Source organism: Dipodomys spectabilis, unplaced genomic scaffold, assembly GCF_019054845.1.
Source record: "Dipodomys spectabilis isolate Male_0828 unplaced genomic scaffold, ASM1905484v1 ptg000009l, whole genome shotgun sequence".
Taxonomy (NCBI): domain Eukaryota; kingdom Metazoa; phylum Chordata; class Mammalia; order Rodentia; family Heteromyidae; genus Dipodomys; species Dipodomys spectabilis.
In genome coordinates, this window is record NW_024870686.1 from 17,778,787 (window position 1) to 17,801,490 (window position 22,704).

General features: G+C 41.6%; 1 protein-coding gene and 1 long non-coding RNA gene across 3 annotated transcripts; one reads left to right on the forward strand and one right to left on the reverse strand.

Annotated features, from left to right (window-relative positions):
* Positions 1-368: 368 nt before the first annotated feature.
* LOC122127067 lies at positions 369-8,582 on the forward strand. The gene is made up of 4 exons (XR_006151074.1): positions 369-481; positions 1,290-1,406; positions 6,644-6,732; positions 7,728-8,582. It is a non-coding gene; the product is annotated as an uncharacterized LOC122127067 (long non-coding RNA).
* Positions 8,583-16,193: 7,611 nt separating this feature from the next.
* On the reverse strand, positions 16,194-19,778 carry LOC122126356 (CDKN2A interacting protein). 2 transcript variants are annotated; one of them, XM_042701002.1, is made up of 3 exons: positions 19,298-19,750; positions 18,700-18,830; positions 16,194-18,306 (listed from the first exon to the last, which is right to left on the reverse strand). In XM_042701002.1, exons 1-3 carry the CDS (start codon positions 19,564-19,566, stop codon positions 16,949-16,951), a joined length of 1,758 nt encoding a protein of 585 aa, XP_042556936.1. In that variant the 5' UTR covers positions 19,567-19,750; the 3' UTR covers positions 16,194-16,948. The 2 variants fall into 2 exon arrangements, with proteins under 2 accessions (XP_042556936.1, XP_042556939.1); XM_042701005.1 differs by having other exon boundaries at positions 18,220-18,306; positions 18,731-18,830; positions 19,298-19,778.
* Positions 19,779-22,704: the final 2,926 nt, after the last annotated feature.

Below are 22,704 nucleotides of genomic sequence, written 5' to 3' on the forward strand. Positions count from 1 at the left end.
GCCGCCTCGGCTCTGCCCGGGGGTCGCCGGCCCGCCTAGGGTCGCTGCGCGGCGGCCGGCCGGGCACCGGGGAGGGGGCGCTGGCCGGGAGGCAGACGGCGCTTTCCCAGTCCCCCGTCCCTCCCTGCGTGTCCTTTTGGCTTTGCAGTCCGCTCGGGCCCCTTTCCCGCGCGGGGATGGTTGTCAGGGCTCGTCGGTCGTCGGCGGGGGAGAAGGGATGCCGTGGACGGCGTCCGGCCGACCGTCTCCGGGATCGAGCCGTGAACGAGCATCCCCCGCCGCCGCGGGTGTGTGGGCCGAGTAAGGGGACACCTCGAGACCTTGTGTCTTAGTTTGGTTTTGGTTTTATCCTAGGACGACAACGAGAAGAGAGAAAGAGGGGTCCGGCCGGTCCGTGGTGGTCCGCGCCCTCCGTGGCCCGCGGGCCCCAGGGCCTTGTCGGTGGGCGTGAGCGGCTGGCAGGGCTTAATCTCTGCGTGGTGTAAGTGCAGTGCCCGGCGGAGGAGCTGACGTTACGGATACCCTTTCGGTGGGAGTAACAGTGTGCGGGTTTTATTTTATGGTTAAAGTCGGTTCTACCGAACGAATACACGGAGAGTTTTAATGCAATGCCTATATGAACAAACCTTAACTGCCCGCCGAACGGAAACGTGAGTGACGGGTTTAGGGTGTTTCTGGAGTCGGGTTTGCCGTGAGGTGCCACCTGTGGCGCTTCCGACACAGCTGTTAAAAGCCATTGACTTGCAAAGGTCTCGAGCTCCGGAGACTTAAACTAAAACGAAGCCTGTCAGGGGATTCCACATCTTGATGACATCAATATTGACCCCTTGTTTATGGTCAGCCCCATTCGGCACTGTGGGTTGTATTTCTGAGACTCTCACGGGGGAGATTTATTGGTGTCTTTTCTTTTTCCTCTTGGTACTGGGGCCGGGGAGCTGTCCCTTAGGCTAGTGCTGTACCACTTGAGCCACAGCTTCACTTCCAGCTTTTTGGAGATTAATTGGTGATGACTCTCATTGACTCTCGCGTCCCGGCTGGCCGAGGCTCATGGACTTTGCAGGCTAGGCTGGCTGGAATCCTCAGATCTCAGCTTCTTTCCAGCTGTGATTACAGGCAGGAGCCACTGTTGCCTAGTTTATTTCGTTCTTTAAATCTTTCGGCTTACCCGAGGAGAAAACAGTGACTGTTTACTGGATTTTAGCCCCAGGAAAACCTCCCACCCCCAAACACACACACACACAGTACTTAAAAACTGAATTTTATTTTATTTTTTTTAACCTGAACCCTAGAGTTTTTGCATCATCAGCAGTTTGATTCAGCCAATCCTTACTGAAGGACCAAAACTATGCAAGATGCCTTGTTATTCAGATTAGATACAGACTGTACCTATGGATTTATTCAGCTTGGTAAGTGATTCACAGACAAACGACTTGCATAGGAACAGAGAAAAGGCAATGCTGCAGCATGCCAGCCTCATAAAGCACAATGAAAGAAAGGAACAATAAATATAGGCTAGGAGACATTAGCAGAATTACTTTCATCCTTATAATTCTGTTGAATAGACTGAAAGAAGCAAAAAAAAAATCCAAGGGCTGGGAAGGTGGCTCAGTGGTAGAGAGCTTGCCTTGCATGCATGAGGCCCTGGGTTCGATTCCTCAGCACCACATAAGCAGAAAAAGCTAGAAGTGGTGCTGTGGCTCAAATGGTAGAATGCTTGCCTTGAGCTGAAGAACTGAGGGATAGGGCTCAGGCCCAGAATTCAGGCCCCATGACCAACCCAAAAAAAAAAAAAAAAAATCACTTGGGGCTGGGAAGGTGTCTCAGTGGTAGAGCGCTTGCCTTGCATGCATGAGGCCCTGGGTTCAATTGCTCAGCACCACATAAGCAGAAAAAAAAAAGCTGGAAGTGGTTCTGTGGCTCAAGTGGTAGAGTGCTATCCTTGAGCTGAAGAGCTGAGGGACAGCACCCAGGCCCAGAGTTCAGGCCCCACAACTGTACCCAAAAAATTAATAAATAAATAAAATATATTAAAAAAGAACCAAAAAATCCAAATAATAGTTCTTATTCAGCTGGTATAAACCAGCTTTTTTTTATATATATAAAATACTGTAACATGTGCATGTATGAATTATTTCATATTGTTCTAAGAGTTAATTTAAAGCTATTTCTGACTTGCATGTGAAAGCAGCCCAGGAGTGGGTAAGGAATACTTACCCATAAACCCAACTGGAACTGAAGAAGGTAAGATGCTCCTAAATAAGTGTATCCTAAATAAGTTAGCTTTAAATTCTAAGTCAGTTGTTAGAAGAGGCCTCTGTTTATGCCTTCACACTATTCCTTGTGAGGAGAGAGAGCAACTTCATGCTGATTAAAAACACTAGCAAGTAGTCAGGCCAATTAAATTTAAAGTCATTTTCTTCTAGCACTCAGTTTAACTTTTTATGATGGAAATTCTCAAACACACAACTTCAACATTATCAGTATATGGCCTATGATACTCGAATCTCCTTTACCTTTATTAGATTATTAAAATTTTACCTATTGAAATATGAATAGATAAAAGATAACAGTTTTATTTTAGCTTTGGTTTTTTTGAGGCAGAGTCTATGTGGCCCAGGTTGGCTTTGAACTCACTCTGTAGCCCAGGATAGCCTTGAGCTTATGATCCTTGGACCTCAATCTCTTGACAGCTGGAACTGTAGACTACCATTACCAGCTAATGCATTTTAAAATTATTTTTAATTTTAAATATATTTCTATTTTCATTTCTAATTATCGTTAGCCATGCAAGAGAGTTTCAATGCAAAATGTCAAGTTGTTTTTGTTTTTGTTTTTGTTTTTTTTTTAAACATCCAAGCGGGTGCTGGTGGCTCACGCCTGTAATCCTAGCTACTCAGGAGGCTGAGATCTGAGGATCACGGTTCAAAGCCAGCGTGGGCAGGAAAGACCGTCATGAGACTCTTATCTCCAATAAACCACTAGAAAACCAGAAGTGAAGTGGTGCTGTGGCTCAAGTGGTAGAGTGCTCACCTTGAGCTGAAGAGCTGAGGGACAGCGCCCAGGCCCAGAGTTCAAACCCCCATGACTGACAAAAAAAAACCCCAAAACACCCACATTACCATAACTCTAACCCCATAATTCTTTACTATCATTTAGTATCCAAACCAAACTTTCTCTTGTCTCATTTAATCTTAGTATATTTGAGTTGTTTAATCCGGTGAAAACAAGTTCCATATATTTTGTTTGGTTAAGTGTAGTCTTTTCTTCAGCAGTAAGAAGTTAATTTTCTGTTTTATTCAGTGAAACAAATAGCAGTGTTTTTCTAAGGAAAATATTTGAATAGTTTTAAAACACCATTATAAAATGAGAAAATTCAAGACAATCACTTGGAGCTGAGCACCTGTGGATCAAGCCTGTAATCCTAGTTATACAGTCCAATATCTGAGGATCACAGTTCACAGTGAGCCCAGGCAAGAATATCCGTGAGATTCTTATGTCTAACCAGCAAGAAGCCAGAAGTAGAGCTGTGAATCAAGTGGTAGAATGCCAACCCTTGAGTGAAAAAGCTAAGGGACAGTGTCCAGGCTCTGAGGTCAAACCCTAGTGCTAGCACTAAATAAGTGAAAAAGAAAAGCACTTTAAATGAATCTTCACATTAAAAGATCACCAATTGTTAGTGGAAATTTAGTTGTATTTAACATAAATCTGTAATGATCTAGAAGTTTGTATTAATTAGACTAATTTGTTCAGTGAAGCATTTTAAAATATCCTGATAAAAGCCAGAAAACGTTAATTTATTAGTACAAAAGGAAACTTTAAAAAAATCCTAGTCTAGGCCGGGCGCTGGTGGCTCAAGCCTGTAATCCTAGCTACTCAGGAGGCTGAGATCTGAGGATCGCGGTTCAAAGCCAGCCTGGGCAGGAGAGACCGTGAGACTCCTATCTCCAATAAACCACCAGAAAACCGGAAGTGGCACTGTAGCTCAAGTGGTAAAGCGCTCGCCTTGAGCTGAAGAGCTGAGGGACAGCACCCAGGCCCAAAGTTCAAGCCCTACGACCGACAAAAAAAGAAAAATCCTAGTCTAAATCTCCATTTAGCTTATTTTAAAAGAATTTAAATACTTTATTATTTAAGTACAGCTAATATTACAGCAATTAATAAAAAAAGTAAAAAAAAAAATCAAAGTCACCACAAACTGAAGATAAGTTCTCAATATCTAAGTATATTTCCAAGATGTAATTCTATTTTACAGTTTTCTTCCTTTGAGGAAATGCTTACTTGGATTAAAGGACAAAGTTAAGAAAATTCCAGATTCTCTAGTTGGAAAACTAGAAATCTAAGCAATATCAGGCTATTTTTATGGTAGACAGTTCATATTTAAAATTAATGTAGGGGCCAGACATTGGTGGCTCATGCCTGTAATCCTAGCTACTCAGGAGGCTGAGATCTGAGAATCATGGTTCAAAGACAGCCTGTGCAGGCAAGTCCATGAGATACTTACCTCCATTTAAACTGTCAAAAGGCTTGAGTGGTAGAATGCTAGCCTTGAGCAAAAAGCTCAGGAGCAGCACTAAAGCCTGGAGTTCTCTGTTCTGGTAGCATTTAGTATAACTATTAGCAAAAGATAGTTCTAAAACCTTTTAATGAAATGACTGTGAATAGCTAAGATTATTGTCAGGAAGAAATTTTGTGTAATAAAACATTCCCATCACCAAGAAAATAGCAAACATATTATCCCCTTGGTTATTACAAAGAGGAAAAAAATAAAACATATAATGCGCTTTGCATAATGCTGACCAGAAAAACATTCAGTTCCCTAGATGGTTACCATAGTTACGTGAGCCATTTATAACAGCAAGGGGGAAGTAGGTCACAGTATTGAAGGAGTTTGAATTATGCAATTATATTTCCTAAAAACAGGCAAAAGGATTAAAATTTAGGGAAGAGATTTATACTGGATGTTCAAAATTGAAAATCTCATCTGATTTTTCCTTGTGAAACTTAAAATTTTACTTAACAGTAAATTGTTGCTAGAAAGTTATTCAGCCTTGTAATAGCTATTATAACCATTAGTGTAGTTTTTTTTTTTTAAGGATACCAAGGTATTCTGTCATTATAGGTGCCACATTAATGATAGTTGGGTCATCTCAAGTGTTTTACAGGTAATCAGGTAATCTAAACCGAACAATTGCCTTTTAATATCCAATGTATATAATATGAAGATTTGAAGCTTGGCACAATGCTAAGCTCTTAAATCCTTTCACAGCAATTTTCTAATTAGTATCCTCAAGTGGGATTAAAAAAAGTATAGGGAGAAAGTGTTAAAAGTCTTAGTAGCAGGCCTGGAACTGGTGATTTACACCTGTAATCCTAGCTACTCTGGAGGCTGAGATTTGAGGATTGGTGTTTGAAACCAGGCTAGTCAGGAAAATCCATGAAACTTTTTTTTTTTTTTTTTTTTTGCCAGTCATGGGGCCTGAGCTCTGGGCCTGGGCGCTGTCCCTCAGCTCTTCAGCTCAAGGCTAGCACTCTACCATTTGAGTCACAGTGCCACTTCTGGCTTTTTTTTCTGCTTATGTGGTGCTGAGGAATCGAACCCAGGGCCTCATGCATGCAAGGCAAGCACTCTACCACTCAGCCACCTTCCCAGCCCCATGAGACTCTTATCTCCAGTTAACCAACAAAAAGCCAGAAGTGAATCTGTGGCTTAAGTGATAGAGCATTACCCTTGAGCAGAAAACCTCAGAAGTCATGGTACTATAACTTTTACCTTTTCCACTACTATGCTCTCAAGTTATTTTTCTTCAGAAACCCTATCTGTTGAGTTCTATGCAGTGTCCAATCAATAGAAGTTGAATAAACGGAAAGAAAAAAGATAAACCACAAGGTTGTAAAGTTTCTGATGGTTGTTCTTAATTTTGTGATTACTAGGAAGACTCATTACTTTGTGTGTGTGTGTGTGTGTGTGTGTGTGCGCGTGCGCGCATGCCTGGGTGCCTAGGTGCTGGCCCTGAGCTTTTGCATTCAAGGCTAGTGCTCTACCACTTTGAGCCACAGTGCCACTTCTGGTTTTCTGGGGGTTAATTGGAGATAAAGAGCCTCACAGACTTTCCTGCCTGGGGTTGGCTTCAAACCATGATCCTCAGAACTCAGCCTCCTGAGTAGCTAGGATTACAAGCCTGAGCCACCAATGCCCAGCTTACTTTAGCTTTTTCTATTTGTGTTTTTCTCTAACATTAAACATAACAGGATACAAAAAAAAAAAAAACTCTGAGAAGGCTGAAGATGTGGCTGAAGAGGAAAAGCACATGCCTAACTAGCAAGGCTAAAAATTGGATTATTAGCCGGGCGCTGGTGGCTCACCCCTGTAATCCTAGCTACTCAGAAGGCTGAGATCTGAGGATCACGGTTCAAAGCCAGCCCGGGCAGGAGAGACCGTGAGACTCCTATCTCCAATAAACCACCAGAAAACTGGAAGTGGCGCTGTAGCTCAAGTGGTAGAGCGCTAGCCTTGAGCTGAAGAGCTGAGGGACAGCGCCCAGGCCCAGAGTTCAAGCCCCACGACCGACAAAAAAAAAAAAAAAAAATTGGATTATTACCCCCCCAAATGGTAATATTCTTACTTTTTCCATCTCATTTTCAGCAATATTAAATGCACACTGTATTGTAGAGTATTTAGGACAATTTCCTCCTGGTTTACTGAAAAGAACCATTTCCGGAAAAAACATTAAGGTAATCAGAATTTATAAAGACCATGAAAACTAACCATACTCATAAGGGAGATAAAAACAATGCATGATCATGTACTGTTGTGGGAAATGTGAATATCATTCAAAGTAGATGAGGATAGGGCTGGGAAGGTGGCTCAGTGGTAGAGCGCTTGCCTTGCATGCTCGAGGCCCTGGGTTCGATTCCTCAGCACCACATAAGCAAAAAGAAAAAAGCCGGAAGTGGCGCTGTGGCTCAGGTGGTAGTGCGCTAGCCTTGAGCTGAAGAGCTGAGGGACAGCGCCCAGGCCCTGAGTTCAGGCCCCACAACCAGACCCAAAAAAAAAAGTAGATGAGGATAGTGTTGAAAATTCCTTTTATTGAAAGGTCAAATGTCAAATGGCCATGAAGGATATTCATTCTAGAAAGTTGCACTTACTATGAGAGCAGAAGGACAAGGAAGAATCTTTAAAAACTGCAGATGGACGATACAGCCAGGATCCAAGCCTTCAGGAAAGACTTTATGGGTTTGAGAAAGGGAAAACAGGCCCAGTAGCCAAGAGGTATGATGGTGGCCTGGAATCTTTTGAGTTCTGCAAGAAGAGATGATAATGGGTAAAATCAGGAGTCTATGCTCTTTTTGTAAATGATCAAGTGATAAATAATTTAGGTTTGTAGGCCAAGAGAGAAAATAACTTCCAGCAATGACACTGGCAAAAGAAACGTGAAGTTATGTGTATAAGGATTAATGATGCTTCTTAGTGTGCTGGACCTGGAGCTTGTACTCAAGGCCTGGGCACTGTCCCTGAGATTTTTTTGCTCAAGGCTAGCATGCTACCAATTAAGCCACCATTCCACTTGTGGTTTTTCTGGTAGTTTTTATTAGAGATAAGTCTCACAGACTTTTATGCCTAGGCTGGCTTTGAATTGTGATCCTTAGATCTCAGCCTTCCCAGTTGCTAGGATTACAGGTGTGAGCCACCGCTGCCTGGCTGACACTTTTTTGTTTGTTCCACTTAGGAAATGATCAACCATAATAAGAATGGTGACCAGAAGTGAGAAAGAAGAGAAAAATGTAACGTTTGTTGAAACTTGGAAGGAGGCAGCTTTTGACACCAGTTACTGACATTCTGTCCTCGAGTGAATGTGAACTTCTTATGTGTTTGGTACTAATACTTAAATTGAGTAAGTCAGTATCTGCTTTTTCCTTTTAAAATTTATTCTCCGCCAAGAAATCAGTGCTCTTATGCTGCCCTCTGGTGGCCAAACTATCTCCTTATTGAAAAACTTCCCCTGCCAGTCAGTCCTGTGCTGTGGGAACCTAGAGCCTATTTGTGTAATGCTCTTTCCCTACAATGAGCATGTTGAAAGATGTCAATAATACAGGTAGAAAAGGTTTTCCTTCCTTTAAATTTCATATTTTTTCAAAACTTACCTGAGTTTCCACAGAAGTCTTATTGAAAATTTCTACTATGTAAAACAATAATGATATATGATGCATGGTATATAATATGCATATTGTTAGAGTTCCTTCCCTATTTAAAACTAATACCTTTTTTTTTTCTAAAATTTTTCCTCCTACCTATCCCCCTTTTCTGTTTTTTCTTCAGTACTAAGAATCATACAGGGCTTTATCCATTATTTTTGAAATTAGAAAGAATTTGCTTCTTTATAATGATACTTGTGTTTATATTGGTTGTACAAATACTATCTCTTTAGGTTAATTTGAAATCAAAATTGAAATGAAAATTTTTGCCTGTGTTCTTGCTTGTTAACCTAGAAAAGCTCGCACTATAAGTCAACTCTTTTGTACACGCCCCTCTTCCTGTTCTGTAAATATTTTTTGAGATTTATTTTTAAATAAATATTCAACTTGCTGTGAAAAAAAAATAAGTCAACTCTTACAGTGAAATTCTCACTCATTGTACATTTAAAGCAGTTAGAATTTGTCCAGGGAGCCGGGCGCTGGTGGCTCACGCCTGTAATCCTAGCTACTCAGGAGGCTGAGATCTGAGGATCACGGTTCAAAGCCAGCCCGGGCAGGAAAGACTGTGAGACTCCTATCTCCAATAAACCACCAGAAAACCCGAAGTGGTGCTGTAGCTCAAGTGGTAGAGCGCTTGCCTTGAGCTGAAGAGCTGAAGGACAGTGCCCAGGCCCAGAGTTCAAGCCCCAGGACCGACAAAAAAAAAAAAAAAGAATTTGTCCAGGGAGTATGCAGTGAATCTTACCTAGAATGAACTACCTGACTACAGCTACAAATTTTCTCTTCCTTAAAAAAGTGAAGAGAAAAAAAAAGAAAAAAAAAAAATGAAGAGAATCTTGCCAGTGTGTTGGAATGGAAGGAAACACATTTTGCTCTGCAGTTCTACCAGGTAGCATGGGAAACATTTCCAGATTTTTTTTTTCATTTCCAGATTTTCTAATCTAACATGATCTTCCTAAAATTTTTCTTCCTTTGTAATCCAAATATCTTATTCCTGTTGTCAAAATACTTTCCCACATCCTCCTAGGTACTTGTTCAACTAGTCCAAATGAACTAAATGAGCAAGAAACCCTGAGTTCAAACCCCAGTACCCGCAGAGAGATAAAAAGAGGGGGAGGGGAGAGAGAGCTTAAAGATAATGTGGTTAGATGAGAATTATTTTATTGAATGATATGGCCAAAGAAGGTTCTTTGGAATGTACATTCTGAATGGAGACCTGAAGGATGTAAGCCATCAGGCTGTGGTCAGTCGGGGTCAGTCTTAAACTCTCCATGTTCTTTCCGGGTTTATTTTTATTCATCAACTGTCTGATAGTAGCAGAAAATATTTAGGTGTAGATTTGAAATTTTAAAATGTTTAGATCTATTCAAGTCTGTGTTCTTCAGACTATTATGCCTTTTATGTCCAAAGACAGGAAAGCTCCAATATTGATAAGGAAGGAGCCAGTTACTGGAATTACTGAACTTGTTCTGTTCCAGTGTTTTCTGTGTGTTGTATAGTGGTTCTGCACCAAAACCAGATTGGCATAGGAGACCCAGAGGTGATGACCAGTCTGGATATAGATATGAGTTCTAGAATTTTTAGATAGAAAAATTTTTTATCTGCAGTGTAAGAAAAAAATTATGATAGAACTCATATTTTGTTGTTATTGGTAAGTACCATCAAAGTTACTGACAAGGGAATAAAAAAGTTAATAAATACAGCTATTTGTAGCTGTATGCCAGTGTCATCAGTGTACATGCACAGACCTACCAGGCAGTATAGGATCTGCTCTGCATTTCTGAGCACAGGCAATGTTCTCAGAGCAGTGGGGGACCTCCAGGAAAGCAGCAAGCAAGTGTAGCTTTCCCTAGAAAAACCTGCCACCTACTAAATCTTTCAGAGAACTAGACTCCAGGAAAGTGATTGGAAGCCACTCAATTAAGTAGCTTTTAACCTGCATCTGTGTACAGGGAATGGCCTTAATGACTTACTGTCATTCATAGAAAATAAACCAAGTACAAACTCAATTCCTTTCACAAAAGAAGAAAATAAAAAGTTCACAAGTCATTACTGTAACTAGGATGCACCTTATTTTTCTTTAGTGTTGGGGTGGGTAGTGGAAGAGAGGCAAAGAAGTGTCAGACAAGCTATTACAGAGCAACACAAATGGAATAAATTTGAAATTAGTCCTTCTCAAACTAGCTACTCAGGAGTCTGAGATCTGAGGATTGTGATTTAAAGCCAGCCTGGGTAGGAAAGTTTGTGAGACTTTTATCTCCAATTAACCACAAAAATCCAGAAGTGGAGCCGTGGCTCAAGTGATGAGTGCTAGCCTTGAGCAAAAGCTTAGGGCCAGTGCCTAGGCCCTGAGTTCAAGCCCTAGGACTGGCCAAAGACCAACCTTCCCAAACAAAGCCAAAGTCTTTGAAATCTAGAAATCAAGAATGACTAAATTATAAAGACATCAAATATTTCAAATTGCTAGGTGGACTGGGCACAGGTTTCTCACTCCTGTAATCCTAGTTATTAGGAAGCTGAGATCTGAAGATCTTGTTCAAAGTCAAGCCAGGCAGACAAAACCAGAGGACTCACCCCCAGTTAGCAGGTCAAAAAGGCAGAACTGGAGACATGGCTCAAGTAGGTAGAATGTCATATGTGAACAAGAACTGAGCAAGAAGACAAGACCCTGAGTTGAAACCCTAGTATAAGCATACATACAAAATTGCTAGATGGTTCTCTGAACAACAAACTGATACAAAACACTTCGATATTCCCAAGTCTCATCATCAAGAATCACTTCCTGCAAAGTGTCAGTGGCTCAGTCTTGTAGTCCTAACTGCTCAGGAGGCTGAACTCTAAGGATCCCATTTCAAAGTCAGCCCAGGCAGAAAAATCCATGAGACTCTTATCTAATGAACCAGCAAAAAGCTGTAAATGGAGCATGATTCCAATGGTTAAATGCCAGCTGTAAGTGAAAAAGCCCAGCAAGTGTGAGCCTTAAGACCTATTACTGGCAAAAACACCACACAAACAAACCCCCCCCCCTCCCCCCCCCCTCCCCCCCCCCCCCCCCCCCCCCCCCCCCCCCCCCCCCCGGCCAAAAAACAACCCAGGAGATTATGAAGGAAGGTTCATATACAATTTCCTGGACACCAACCACAGTAAAACGCTGCCAGACCCACATGTCCATGTTGGCAAATTTCACTTTTCTCCACAGGCTGACATAGAACCACATTCCTCCCAATCTTGGTCTCATGTGTAGCTAGTATTACAGATGCAAACCACCAGTGCCCAGAGTTTTTTTGTTGTTTTTTTTTTCCCCTTGAACTGCTAGTTTGTTTCTTATTTTGACTTAGAATCTAAGCATTACTTAAGCTATATCCCATACATTCAAAATGCAGTATCTTCTATTTTTGTTAGTTTTAAAATGTTTTGAAATTTCCAGATGCCAAGCTTGGTACAATGGCATATGCCTATAAGCGCAGCTATTGCGGAGGCTGAAGTTTTGGGAGATTGAGTTGCAAACTAGTCCAGGCAACTTAACACCCCACCTCCCCCACACCTTCAAAACAACCCTTATGCCAGATTTGAGTGGTTAGTTTCTAAGGTTAGTTTCTAATCTCTAACTACAATTATATTTCGTATGAGACTTGCCACAAATACTTCATATATTTGCATATATGTTTAATTAATTGTATTACAGCCTGTTTAGCTTTGTTTTCTGTCCAATTGATATGCCGTGGACCATGGGAAGTGACTGAGCATCAACATACATCTGTATTTCAGGTCTTCCTATCTCTTTTTCATGTTAAATGTCAGTTCTCTACTTTTTGGGGTTTATTCATAACTGTTAGATCTATACTGTGAATTATGCCTTTTACCATTGTGAAGTGGCATTCTTCAGAAGTTAATTCTACCTTATCTGACAGCATGAATCCAATTCCTGCTCTTTTTGGTGTGACTTGCCAACATTATACTTGCTATTTGCAAGGCAGTGTTGCATCTTACACCCATTATCTCTTCTGATACTTTTTACTTTTATTGCTATATTCATGCAATCTTATTTTCAAACTATCTGCATGCTTTTGTTTCCTGGGCATGGTTGTATTGTGCTTTGAGGTTTGATCTGAAAATTATTTTTTGAGATAGATATGCTTTGTGTTAGTTTTGCCTTAATTTGTGGGGTTTTTTTTTGCTAGTCCTGGAGCTTGAACTCAGGGCCTGGGAACTGTCCTGGGCACTGAGCTTCTTTTACTCAAGGATAGTATTCTATCACTTGAACCACAGTGTCACTTCTGTTTGTGGTACTGAGAACTGAACCCAGGGCTTCATGCATGCTAGGCAAGCACTCTACCACTAAGCTACATTCCCAGCCCTGACTTTTCCTTTTATGTTTATCAAGATGTCACTGTATGATTTGTTTTGTATGTGTCTTCTTTTTAAATAGATTTTGGTTACTCTTAAAATGTTTATATTATGCCCATAATCTCCCACTTGGAAAGTATTCTTTTTGTTTTAAACACTAGCAAACTGTATATTTAATGAAAAACTCTTGCTCCTAAATAAAAATGATTTTTAAGTCTAACAATGGCTTTTAATTTTTTTGAAATTATTTTTTTCCCCAGTGTCCTTACCTGTCAACAAAATAAAATTCATACATTAGGAAAACATGAAATATCTCAAGGCTGTTGCAGTTGGCCCCAGCCATTAGTTTTGAAAATAGAGAAAGGGATAACATCAAGATGTGTTGTACTTACAAAATGATTTGTTGAACAGGAACTCCTTTACACAATTAAAGATAACAACATAATTTTAAGAGCTTTAATAGGATCATTAGCTACATTGTTACTTCAAATGATTTGAAAATATTTTATTATCTTTAAGTAGTTGTATCATTCCATATGTAATTAAGGGACATTTTCTACTTGTAGAGAACACAGAGCTGGCATTCAAATTTTATTCAATGTGAGCTCAATCTTTACCTGCCTAATTCTTGAACTTTCCCCATGTGTGAATAGGAAAACAAACCCACAACTCATATAGCCTTATTCTCATACGACTTGATTTTAGGCTAATCTTGAAATAATTCCTCCTGTACAAGAATGTGTTGGGCGAAGTAATTTGTGTCCCAAGTATGAATAGTCTCCTGCTTTAGCAAGTAATTTTAGCAGATCCTATACCTTCATGAACATGCTTCATAGAAGCACCATTTCAAATTGCTTTAAAAATGTTTCCTAATAACTTTAGACAATTTCAAGGCCTCCAAAAAGGACTGTTTTTTCCACAACTCCAAGTAGCACTCTTGTAAATGGCTCTCCCTGATGCTGTGCAACTAAGTAGCTCTGAACTTAGGATCCTGATGCCACAGTATTTTTAAGCTGCCTTTGCTCTGGTTTCTTAGAGTCCTAATAAACAGTTTGATTATAGCCAGCATATAAAAACATCAGACTTACTAATTCATTCTTCTACCTCAGTGTTATTGGACACAGGCAAAATTCACACTACAGCGGTCAGGACCCGTGGCTGAAATACCTGCTTCTTTTATCTTCACATTTTTCCAGGCTGCATTGATCAAGACACATTACATTCATAAACTGCTTTACTTAATGGCAACTCCTTTGTACAATTAAAATTCCTACCTTATATAGGAGACATACTAGCACAATGTTTGCTTGCAAATGTAAATCACATGGGAAAAGATATTTCAAAATAATGTCCTTAAAAAAATTAGTGTCCTTATTTTATCTCATTTCTTTCTTATGTGTATTCAATAATATGAGAAAAGTGCACTAAGTATTGTAAACTATATTGGTTTCCAAACTACAGGTTGCTGAGCATGTGTTAACTCCATCTGTATGTATGCTCTGCTATCAGGGCACACTGGTAACAGAAGTAAAAATGCTTCTCTGAAACTTGGTTGTTATTCCGTGAGAACCATTTTTTCCTTAGGTTATCAACAATGAGACAGGGGTCATTACATATGTTTCAAACATTCATTACTGACTATATCACTGTCCCAAATTATATAAATACATCTAAAAATACCTTCCAATTTTTTTTGGGGGGGGGAGGGGAGAATGCTCAGGATCACACCAAGGAATGCCAAGCAAACATTCCACCACTGAACTATACTTCCAGCCCCTTAAAGTTTAAAGTTTACTGAGGGTTTTTTTTTTTTTTTTTTGGTCTTTTTAGTCAGTGCTAGGGCTTGAACCCAGGGGCCATCTAACTTCTCCAAGGCTCTTGGCTCAAAGCCAGCCTGATCAGAAATGCCAAAATAATCAGCAAAAAGTTGGACTAGAGGAGAGGGAAAGCACTTGTCTGGCAAATACAAAACCCAAAGGTTAAAAGCCAGTAACACAAAAAAAATTCTTCCAGGTGTGTCTCATACCTATAACCCCAGCTACTAAGGAGGCTGAGACCTACAGGTTCCTGGTTCAAAAGCAGTCTGAGCAGGAGAGTACACTGGACTCCATCCCTAAAATAACCAGCAAAAAGCTGAGCTAGAGGGGCTGGGAAGTTGGCTCAGGGGTAGAGCGCTTGCCTTGCATGCCAGAGGCCCTGGGTTCGATTCCTCAGCACCACATAAGCAAAAATAAAAAATAAAAAAATAAAAAAGCTGAGCTAGAGGTATAGTTCTAGTGGAGAGCCAACTGATCAAGGATAAGGTCCTAAGTTAAAACCTAGTCTTTTCCCCCCACTCCAAATCAACAGAATTTCTGCAGTGATTTATTTCAAGGGGCTTTGGAAAGATAGTATAACTGGTTTTTGGTTTTTTGAAAAAACTATTGATGTGGTTTCTCAGCAACTTGTTCATCTGGTAAAAAGACAAGAGAAGACTTACAGGTTTGGGTTCTGAAGTAAAAAGACTAGGAATTCTTTAAGCAAATTACCTGTTTCATTTTCTTCCTATTCAAAATTACCCAAATGAGAATAGCTACTGCAAGCCTTATGAGAAAGTGTGAATACTTAAATACATATTAAACTATAATATACCTGTACTGTTAGGTAGTCTCTCATTTCATTTTCACAGCCCTACGCAGGACACATTACTCCTATTTTATTCAATTCCAAGTTTCCATGTTTATCAAGAGAACCAAGAACAGTCCCCAAAGCCTGTTCTTTGTACCACACTATTGGGAGACTGTACCTAAGGAATTATGTAATACGTATTTCTCTTAAGTCAGATTACAACAAATTACAACAAATGCTTAATTTGCTCTTATGCCAGGAAGATTAAAGTATTTTCAATAACCTCTATATCAATATAAAACAAACCATTTTAGAAAATTAACAAGTCACCTAAGATTTATTTCAAAAACTTATTTATTCTAGTACTTTGGCCCACTTTTCTAATAAGTATTGTCTCACAAAATACATATCCCAAGACAAGGGAATTAAAAGTGCTTTGTAATATATTCATGTTATTGCTCCCTATAATACATCAGAATACATTTACAGAATATGGATTTTTTTAGCTCTGGTACACAATAAAATATCCTTAGAACCAAAACATTCTCATCGATTATTCCTAGAATAGAAATAACTTCCATACACTTTACATAAATTGTCTTACTTATGAGGCTAATACAACTGGCCCATAAAGGTTCTTTTTTTGGTACATCACCACCATTATTGTTCAGTATGTAGCATCTACTAACACTTATCTAGAAAACCAAAGGCCACAAATATACCCAAACATCTTAAGCCAGAGTTTGAAAACGGAATACTAAAATAATTAGTCAGAATCTCCTAGGACAAACAAAATTCCACTTCATTACTAACAGATATAATTCAATTCAATCCACTAAGGAACTGAACATGGCTCTCAATAGCTTTCTCAGTATTATTCTCAGGATTTGAGTCACAAATACCACCTCATTCCAGATTTCAGAACTGTTACTTCCCTATCCATAAAAAATAAAACTTACTTGGTTGCAATCTGCTTTGACTAGTGGTTGGTAGCCAATTTTCAAGAATTGGATCTGACTTAGGGAGTAAAAAAAAAACACAACTTCTTGAAAGGTAAAATAGCTTAAAGCATTTAATATCTAAACAAATCAATCTGTTAACAGTAGTCACAAAATATGCTTAATATAGAAACCCACATTTATGTCATTAAGAAAAAGTGTAAATTGCATTTTTACCTCAAAACATAAATTAATCAGCTTAAAGAATCAGCATGAAAATCATGTGAATTTTAAACTTCAGAATAAAATAACAAGTACTTTACACTGCTTTCTATCTTAAAAATGCTTACAACTTCTCATAAAAATAGTCTGATGCAACTATTTTTCTTTTATTTAACAGACATGTTCAACATTATGGGCAACATTCTTAAAATCAAGTTGTACAGACTTTCAGACATTCAAATACTGTGGTCCCCTTTTCTTTGATGTGGTTTATTCAGCTAGAAAAAAAGCGTGGTAGACAACTTAACATTTTCACCAAATTCAAAGTATTACAAAAATTTTAAGATTCTACAGAACTACATATCGTACCTAATGTGTCATTAAAAATAGAAGACAGTATTTTCTTCAGCAAATAAAACAACATACTGGTATGCTGTTAATACATACCTTTTAATGTATACTGTCATTCACAAATTATTTACAATTTCTACTTTTGTGAAGACAACTAGAATGTAAATTTTCTGCAAAACTGGAAAAAAGCAATACAAAATTTGTGAAAGCCTGTGTTTTATATTGTACAAAAGTAAGCCAGTTTTTCTCTTCAAATACCAGATACTGTAAGCAGTGACATTTTGGACATATTATACTAATTCTTGAGGATGTTTTAATGCTGGAGGTAAGTTAATAGGTCTTGACTCTTCATCAAGGAGTACTAGATCTTCTATTTCACTGCCTCTGTATTTCCTTTTACATATTTTTACCACCACCTTTTTCTTGAGAAATAACTTCAGTGCTTCTCTTGATGCCACTGCTTTTGCATTTTCTTTGCTTTTTCCACAGCCAGTGCCCAGATACACAGACTTACATCTTAATTCACAAACAATACTTTCTTGCGAGCTCTTATTTTGAGGCAGATCTGCCAGTTCTTTTAATGGGACAAAAAAGACATCCAGTGTTGCTTTCAGGGCCTCAATAGCTGCATTTAGGAGCTCTCCATGGTTCACATTCGGACTAAAGCCACCAACTGCTACTAACTTCCAAGCAACTGTTTTATACAGTCTATTGAAAAAGGGCTGCTTCTGTTTGACATCTTCATTGGTTAACTTGCAACAAGTGAATTTGACCGAACTCTCACTTAACTGTGAAGTACTTTTAGAAGGCAATTGTGAACTGCTACTCTGAGTACTGCTCTTAGAGGCTAGCTGGGACACACTTGCTAAGGAAGTGCTTTTGGAAATCAGAGATCCACTGGTCTGGGAGCTACTTTTGGAAGCTAACAGTGATGCAGCTACCTGGGAAGTGCTTTTAGAGGTTAGCAGTGATGGATTTGTTGAGCTGCTCTTGGGAGTTAATAATGATGTACCTGTTGAGGAACTGTTTTTAGAAACTGATAATGAAACACTTGCCTCTGAACTAGTTTTGGAAGTTAACCCACTTGACACTGTCTCTGAACTAGGTTTAGAAGACAATAATGGCAATTCTACTTCTGAACTTCCAGAGGAACCCAAAAGGGGCACCTCAATCTCTGCGCTGCTCTGAGAGACTGAGAGTGATGAGCCTTCCAAAGCACTTTTTTTAGGTGATCCACTTTGCTGTCTGGAATCAGATGACTGGGTCCCGTGACTATTCACACTGGATTTCAACAACGAAGAAACAAATGATGCTGAACTGTGTTTATCTAGAGCTTCTGGTTCAGCTTTTCCCGAACCAGAAGCTTTTCCAGAACCTGCTGCTGTTACCTGAGAGGAAATGTTGCTCCCACTTTTGCTGGCAACAGTGCGATCTCCATCACTCGTAGAGCTCCGCTGACTGGAGGTGGCAGAGCTCCAAGCTGAACTTCCACTACTCTCTGATTTGGCAGATGAGCCCGGACTTGAACTGTTTTCCTGCTGAGCTGATGAACGTTCTGTTTTGGCAGAAACTTTTCCATGATCTCGCTCAGCTGCAGAATTACTTTTTCCTTCTATGACTCGTTTTTTGGATGGCTCCTCTACCCCTTCTATAAAGAAGGAAAAACATAAGAGATTTTACTAGGAATATCTCAATACATATCGCTGAAAAGACATTCACTAAAATAAAGGTATAAGGCAAAAAGTATTTTGGGACTAGTAGTTTGTTTCCTTTAAAAGTGGAGTAACTTCATTCGTTTCTTATACCAGTGTTGAACAACATCAATTTCTAATGTTAAATTAACAGCATCAGACAATAACACTTCAAAAATCTACTCAAATGCAGAGCCTAAAACACATACACACACAGTTTAACATTCGAACTTGATTAATAACATTTTACAAACTTTGACTTGTTAAAAAATATTAGTAGTAACAATTCCTAATTACATCAAACTTATTTTCTAAACTCCTAAGTATGTTCACATCTATGATCTGCTAACCATTGCTACTCGATATCCCTCTTTTCTTCACCTTGGCAACCAGTTCGTCTCTTGTTGTATGGATTGGAGCATCTGTCACTTTGATGCCTTCAGCCATACTAAGAATTTTATCCATAACTTTTTGAGGATACCTGAAAAAGAAGCAAAAATCGCTTTGATAAAATGTGTGGGTCCCCCTGCCCCGCGTAAACTCTTTACTTGTAATGTGCAAAAACGAAAGCAAAAAAAAAAAAAAGCCAAAGTAACTGCGTTTCCTGGTTTGCCATCCAGCAAGCGTAACCCAAGCGCCAAGAATGGTTTCCTGGAATCCCACCAACAAATGCCGGTGGGTCAGGGCTTCTCGGCCTTTAAATCCAGCGTCTACGACAGACGCCTTTTGCAGCTTCACGCCGACTCCACCTGCGGCCGCTCGGCTAACCCCGCAGACTGCTCGCAGGGTCGCCCTCTCCCCCCGCACCCCCCCCCCCCGCCCCGGAGCAGGCGGTGGGTGCCGCCGATTCCCGCGCTTCACAGCTTCCCCTTGCCCGGGGCCCGGCCCGGCCCGGGAGCGCCGAGGGCCCCGCTCCGAGGGCTGAGCCTGGGGCGCGACCTCACTCACCGGCACCCGAGGAAGACATGGTTTGCCCAGGCCATGGAAAACGAGATGAGCTGCTGCAGCTGCCGCTGGCGGGTCCCGCCCTCGGCGTCCGCAGCCTCGTCGGCCCCAGGGCCCGCGCCGCCGGCGGGGGCCAGGTCTCCGGCGTTGCGGAGCAGAAACTCGCGGCGGTGGCGCCAGTGTTTGTCCGTCTCGCCCTCGCAGCGCAGGGCCTCCACCCAGGCGGCCGCCCGCGGGTTCTGGCTCAGGTACTCCGACACCTCCTGCGCCATGTTGGGCCTGCAGGACGGGAAGGGAGGGCGCGAGGGAGCGGACGCGGCACCGGCAGGAGCAGGGTGCGCGGAGGCCAACGGCCCTGTCACCACGGCCTACAGCGGCGGCCGTCCGGAGAACGCCCCTCCAGAGGCCCAACACCAGCGCCCGGAGCAGCCGAACCGCCCACTTCCGCCTGCCGCCGGCGGCTGGGCTTTTATAACCTCGTCGCCGCCGCCGCCGCACGCACGCGCGGACTTCCGGTGCGAGCCGTTCCTCCCAGGATGCTTTGCGGCGCCGAGCCGCGGAAGGGACGCCGGGAGGGGAGGCGGGTGCGCGGCGCTTCCCGCCCCGCGTCCCCCACCCCGTTCCTCCTCCTTCTCCGCCCCCCCACCCCCGAGGACGGGCGGTCCCAGCTCGCGGCTGGAGCCTGGGGCGGGCGGGCGGCGGCGTTGTGGCTTGGCTTTGTGAAGCCGTAGGCTGCGGCCGCCCCCCCCCCCCCCCCCGGCCGGGCCCGGGCGCACCCGGGGTCGCCGCTGGGCCACGCGGCCTGGCCTGGGCGGCTCCGCCCCACGACGCTGCCGGAGTAAACAAAAGCTCGGAACACGGAGCAGCCACGCGTTCCGCGGCCGTCGGGGTCCCTGTTAGGTGGCCGTGTGAAAAGGTAAAGGGGCGCCGGGGTGCGGGCCCCCCCAGCGGCGCCGTGAACCGACCTGGCTCCTCTCGGCGGCGTGGACACCGCACTGGGCACCGAGAAGGTTCTGCGTCTGCGTATCGTACTCCCTTGAATGACACCGTTGGCTTCGGCTGGACTAAAGGCCTGCTCATCTCTTCCTCCACACACCTCTTCCTCTTAGGGCTGTTTTTTCCCCCGTTTAGTTTTTTTTTTTAACCATTTTACAGAACTAACCCTAAAAACAGCTTTATAACTGCGAGCTCCTTTTATGGCTAAGGTTTCCAAGTCCAAGCACCCGTCTACGCCAAGATTAAACAGTACACTTAATAGCTTAGTAATAGAGACATGGTATATGGTGAAATTCTTTCAAAGAAATATACTTTGATTCGAAGATGCATAAGTCCGAACAAAGAAAAAAAAAAAGGGTAACTCGTGATAACAATAAAATTAAGAAGCCCGGCGCTGGTAGCTCACTCAGGTAATCCTACTCAGGAGGCTGAGGTATGAGACTCCTGGTGCCCAGGCAGGAAAAGTTGTGATATGACACACACACCCAGGCAGGAAAAGCTGTGATATGACACACACACACACACACACACTATCCCTCAACCCCCCTCAGGACCTAGAGAAAATCTAAACAGTGGAGCTGTAGCTTCAAGGGGTAGAGAACTAAACGAGCAAAATTTTTTTTTAAAAAGCAGCTCAGGGACAGTGCCCAGAGTCTGAATTCAAATCCTATGACCAGACACCCCTCCCCCCCCAAAAAAAAAAGATTAACCAGGAGAAAAAAAAAAAACGTAATTTATATCCATGATAGAACAATCAAAGTTTGGCTATCCTCTGAAAACAGTATTGCCCTTTTTCCTGCCCCTGCTCAAAGAAACTATAAAGACAAAGCTTTTGTAGCTTGAGATTTTGCTTTTGGTTTTGCTATTTTGACCTTTTATTTTAATAATTGCCTCAAACGAAGAGAGATGAAAGGGTTGCAAAAAATTGACTTATTTCAAAGATGCAAAAATTTTATGGTTTTTCCTTTCATGAATTCTTTGTGGCAAAGCCTTTCTAATGAAAAAATCGTTTTATAGGTATTTATCATGAAAATTTTAAACCAATTATTACTTTGTCCTGTAGCCTTCTGATGAAAAATCGAGTGCATATTTCCAAAAGAATTGGTGTGTGTGTGCAAAATGTGTCTCCCTGAGTTGCCCAAGCTGACTTTGAATTGGCTGTTCGTCTGCCTCAATCACTGAAGTAGCCAGTCACAGCACTGTCATAACCTGGCTTAAATTTTAGTTAACAAGTGCTTCAAATTTGAAAGACAGATACTTAACAGGAAATACACATTTTTCTTTTTGATTCACCAAAAGTTGGCTTTGTTTATAGAAATTCAAGGCATAGATCATGGACCACAAAGTTGAGAATGCCATTTATATTTATTGTTGAATGTTCTGGGCTGGGTATATAGCTCAGGGATAAAGCACTTTCCTAGCAGGTGAAAGCTCCTGTGTTTGATCCCCAGCACCACTGAATAGTAAAAAAAAAAAATGCTGGACTGGGAAGAGATTTGGAGAGAAAAGACAGAAGAAGAACATAGGTGATAAGTAGGGGTAAGATGGGGGTGCTGGCTCATATAAGTTGCTATATAGATTTTGTGAGCTACTAAAAGGATTGGGCCCTGCCTGAACTTCTGGAAGAAGGGAGCCTGTGTAGTGGACCCTGAATTACCATGGATTGGTTCTAGAAGAAATGAGCATAGAGAGGGCCTTTTATCGCTGTGATAATTGACCATGCTGCCCCCTTCCTTTCACCCCAATGCACGTGGACACACACACACACTACCCCTCAACCCCCCTCAGGACCTAGAGAAAATCTAAAACATTTCCAGCAAATAGTTGAATGGTGAAGTCCCTGCCAGAAATCATGGTCCCTGGTTGATGAGTTGATGAGTCTTGGGGGATGGGGAGAAGTCAGACAGCCACATCAGCCAAGGAGGAGGCAGTTCCTTTCAACCAGATGGTGCCAAGTCATTAAGAAAGAACCCTCAAACTGGCCGAAGTGGTCAATGACCATGTGTTGCTTATGCTAGGAGATTGGATTGCTCCTGCCATGAAACCAATATAAGGAAGCTTAGTGATATGCTAGAATTGATGCCTAAGTCTCTATCACTGCCCCAAAGAAAAACCAGATCTGAAGAGAAAAGGGAACCACTCTTAACCATCACCACCTCTGAACAGAGTTTCCAACAGCAGGTGACTGAATTTTCTTCATTTCAAAAGACTAAATTTTCTACTATAATTAGAAGCATATTTATTTATATTGCCGCTGTATCAAGTATCTGAAGAAATTCAGTAAAAATCTTAGCAGCTACTGGGCCCAAGTGGCTCACTCCTGTATCAATACTCCTGTATCAGGTACTCAGGGGGTTGAGATCTGAGGATTATCGGTTGAATCCAGCTTAGGCAGGAAAGTCCATGAGATTCTT

Excerpts from the sequence above, each read along its gene's own strand:
- LOC122126356 (XM_042701002.1), bottom strand. The coding sequence starts at position 19,566 with ATGGCGCAGGAGGTGTCGGAGTACCTGAGCCAGAACCCGCGGGCGGCC. Across the intron at positions 18,831-19,297 it reads CATGTCTTCCTCGGGTGCCG|GTATCCTCAAAAAGTTATGG; the intron begins GTGAGTGAGGTC and ends CTTCTTTTTCAG. Across the intron at positions 18,307-18,699 it reads AGGGATATCGAGTAGCAATG|AAGGGGTAGAGGAGCCATCC; the intron begins GTTAGCAGATCA and ends CCTTCTTTATAG.